General features: G+C 36.3%; 1 protein-coding gene across 1 annotated transcript; it reads left to right on the forward strand.

Moving 5' to 3' along the window:
- Positions 1-577: 577 nt before the first annotated feature.
- LOC133829850 (receptor-like protein 6) lies at positions 578-3465 on the forward strand. The gene has a single exon (XM_062259665.1). It carries the CDS (start codon positions 630-632, stop codon positions 3210-3212), a length of 2583 nt encoding a protein of 860 aa, XP_062115649.1. The 5' UTR covers positions 578-629; the 3' UTR covers positions 3213-3465.
- The last annotated feature ends 267 nt before the right edge of the window (positions 3466-3732 follow it).

Consider the following 3732-nt stretch of genomic DNA (forward strand, 5'->3'; position numbering starts at 1 on the left):
ATTTATTTATATTTTGAATATTTTAAAAAATATAAACAAAAAAGTAAAATATGGACAATTAAGTCAATTAATGACAGATTCCAATGTTCATTCCAACAAGAATTCAAACATCATAATCATTTTTCAACACCATTCTTACCATTCAAACATTACGAATTAGTTTTAACGTTGCCCTTACGAATTAGTTTTAATGAGGCAAACACAAATATTATGGTATTAATTAGTGCATCAGTTAACTTTAAAGACAATGCGTTTTGTCAGCATTACGTACTTTCTACGTGTGGAAAATACGAATTGGTTTCATGTGGTGATGACTCGTTAGTATTGGGACGTGGAAATGATGACAAACTGTTGTAACGATGCATGCATATGTGAAGATAGACTTGAGCTCCGCCACTCGTGTACACATCAAGTTGAATAAATGGAGATAACATATATAATTATATATATATATATATATCCACACATTTCTGTCTATTTTTAAAGGAATAAGCGAATTGCATGGTCTCTAAACCAAGATCATAAAAACCATTATTAAGTTGGAAAGAAACACTATGGCTCTTTCCTTATTAGTTGTGATTAATGTACTGTTTCATTTTCTGCTACTATCTCATCAACTTGTTAATTCTATGCAGCCTTCTTGCCATGATGAGGAGAGAAATGCTTTGATACAATTCAACAAAAGTTTTAAATTAGATTGTCGGAGTAGAGATGATCCCTATTTTCCTGTAGTTGTCCATCCAAAGACATTGTCTTGGGGATCCAATAATGGTACCAACTGCTGCTCGTGGGATGGTGTTGACTGTGATGTGGAGACTGGTCATGTCATCGGTCTTTACCTCAATTGTTCATGTCTCTACGGCTCTTTCCACTCCAACAACACTATCTTTCAGCTTGTTCATCTTCAGGAGCTTGATCTTAGTTTTAATAACTTCACTTTCTCTCCAATTCCCACTGCCATGGGCTTTTTTCTGGAGTTGAAATCTCTTCGCTTGAGTTCTTCTTTCTTCCAAGGTCAGATTCCATCTCAACTTTCACTTTTGTCTAAGTTGTCTCACCTTGACCTGTCAAGTAACACTGGTGGTAACGATCCAGCTGTAGTTGTGAATCTTTTGAAACTTAAAAATCCCAATCTTGGAAGCCTAGTCCAAAACTTGACTGCTTTGGATACTTTGTTTCTAACCTATGTGGACATAGGTTATGAACTAGGTAATTCCTTGGCAAATTTGACTTCTTTGAAAACTCTTGGTCTAGGAGGTTGTGGATTGTATGGGCCTATTCCATCTTCACTTGGTGAATTAACCCAGCTTTCTGCTCTAAATCTCAAAGAAAATGATTTCACTGGGTACATCCCATCTTTTGTTCAAAACCTCACCCACCTTTCCTTCATAAATTTAAATAAAAATCAAATTTCAGGGCCAATCCCTTATTGGTTTGGCAATCTTACTGCAATACAATACATATATTTTTATTCAAACAAATTGATTGGTTCAATTCCGCCGTCCTTGTTCAAACTCAATAATCTTGAAGATCTCGACCTCGCGCATAATAGTTTGAGTGGTACATTGCCGTTAGATTCATTTCTTAAACTGAGAAATCTCGCTGCCCTTGGTCTAAGCTACAATATGATTTCGTTACATATTGAAGAACGAGAAAGAGATCCTAACACCACACATTCAAATTTCTATTATATATCGTTGGCCTCTTGTAACTTGAGCAAGTTTCCTGAATTTATTGGTAATCAAACTAATCTCGAACTGTTGGACCTTTCCAGTAACAATATATATGGCCAAATTCCCCAAAATCTAATGAACTCAAGTCTTCAACGCTTGGAAGAGATAGATATATCCAACAACTTGATAACAGGGTTTCATAACCATCAAACCATTCTACCTTGGTCTAGTCTTCGTGTGTTAAAAATCCAATCTAACTTGTTGGAAGGACAACTGCCAATTCTTCCATCATCTGTCATACATTACGATGCCTCTGACAATATTCTAAGTGGTGAAATTCCCAAGTCGATATGCAATTTGAGTTCAATTTTGATCGTTGATTTGTCAAACAATAACTTGAGTGGGGAGTTTCCTCGTTGTTCAAGCGGTATGATCAGTGGCTCTGTAATAGCTTTGAATTTGAGAAACAACTCTTTCCATGGCACCATTCCTCTTGAATGTCAGCAGCAGAAAAGTGATTTGAGGATGGTGGATTTCAGTCACAATAATTTTCAGGGAAAACTTCAACGACCATTTGCAACATGTGTGAATCTTGAGTTTCTTGACATTTCTTACAATCAAATCAGTGATGTGTTCCCCACTTGGCTTGGGAGGTTTCCTATGTTAAAAGTTGTTTTAATGAGGGAGAACAAATTCCATGGAGTCATAGGGAAACCTGAATACACTAAGGGTGAGTTTCCAATGCTACAAATTATTGATGTGTCTCACAATTATTTCACAGGGGCATTGCCTTCTCAATATATGCTCTTATGGGATGCTATGAAAGCTTTTAAGGCGAGCAATTTGAAATACATGAACGCATGGGAAAATGTCACCTTTAACACACATCAAATTGTTGGTGAAGCCACTTTGTATAATTATTCAACAACATTTGTGATGAAAAGTGTGGCAACTAGCTATGGGAAAATCCCAGGAAATCTAGCAGTCATTGACCTATCGAGCAACAATTTCAGTGGTCAGATTCCTGAGTCCATTGGAAGCCTCAAGGCTCTCTACTCACTCAACCTTTCAAACAATGCGCTCACAGGTCACATTCCACCATCGTTGGGGGCATTAACAGAACTGGAATCATTAGACCTTTCTCAAAACCAACTGTCGGGAAAGATTCCTCAGCAACTAGCAGAGCTAATATTCCTCCAAAAGTTTGATGTCTCTTATAACAATCTCACAGGTCCTATACCACATGAGAACCAGTTCCACACGTTCGAGAATACCTCATTTGAGGGTAATCAAGGACTGTGTGGAGATCCATTGTCGAAGAAATGTGAGAACTGGCTGCTCCCACCATCATCTGCTTTAAACAAAGATGTTGATTCTAATTTTGCCATTGAACTAGACAGGAAATTCGCTTTGGCTGGACTTGTTAGTGGGTTTGTTATTGGACTCTCTCTTGGGGAGATGGTGATCCCAAGGACGCGGTTGGCATGGTTGATTTACTTCTCTAGAACAAGATTGGCGGAGCTGATGATCAGAAACTAATTAAGTGTGTATGGATCCACAATAGCTGTTGTTCCTATATTATTTCTTCGGCTATATAAGTACTACTGTACAACTAATAAACATATTGGTGTGTTTTTCTTTTGTATAAATTAAGTTATGTCCTTCTTTTTATACCCAACTTTTTGAATGTAACATATATCATTGTACAAGAACCACATTTTCTTTTTCCAAAGTTTTTATGTCCCTTCTAATAAGTCATTAATTATGCCATCTTCTTTTCTTTCTTTAATAATACATCTCTACCAAAAAAATATCAGCATTCGTTAGGGGACTAAAGAGATATGGCTCTCCTCTCTCGTCATATAATGATCCATCTTTCATTCTCTCGTACAATCTGAATTAAAAATGTACTACTCACATGCAATTATTGTTGTAAAGACATGATTGGCTAACTTTGTTTTTAAACAAAATATTTTAAATTGCAAAAAATAGCAGCATATTATCCCATAATTCAGCTGTTTTTTAAGTGAATTTCTTTTAGGGTGAATACAATTTTTAC

Source organism: Humulus lupulus, chromosome 4, assembly GCF_963169125.1.
Source record: "Humulus lupulus chromosome 4, drHumLupu1.1, whole genome shotgun sequence".
Taxonomy (NCBI): Eukaryota; Viridiplantae; Streptophyta; class Magnoliopsida; order Rosales; family Cannabaceae; genus Humulus; species Humulus lupulus.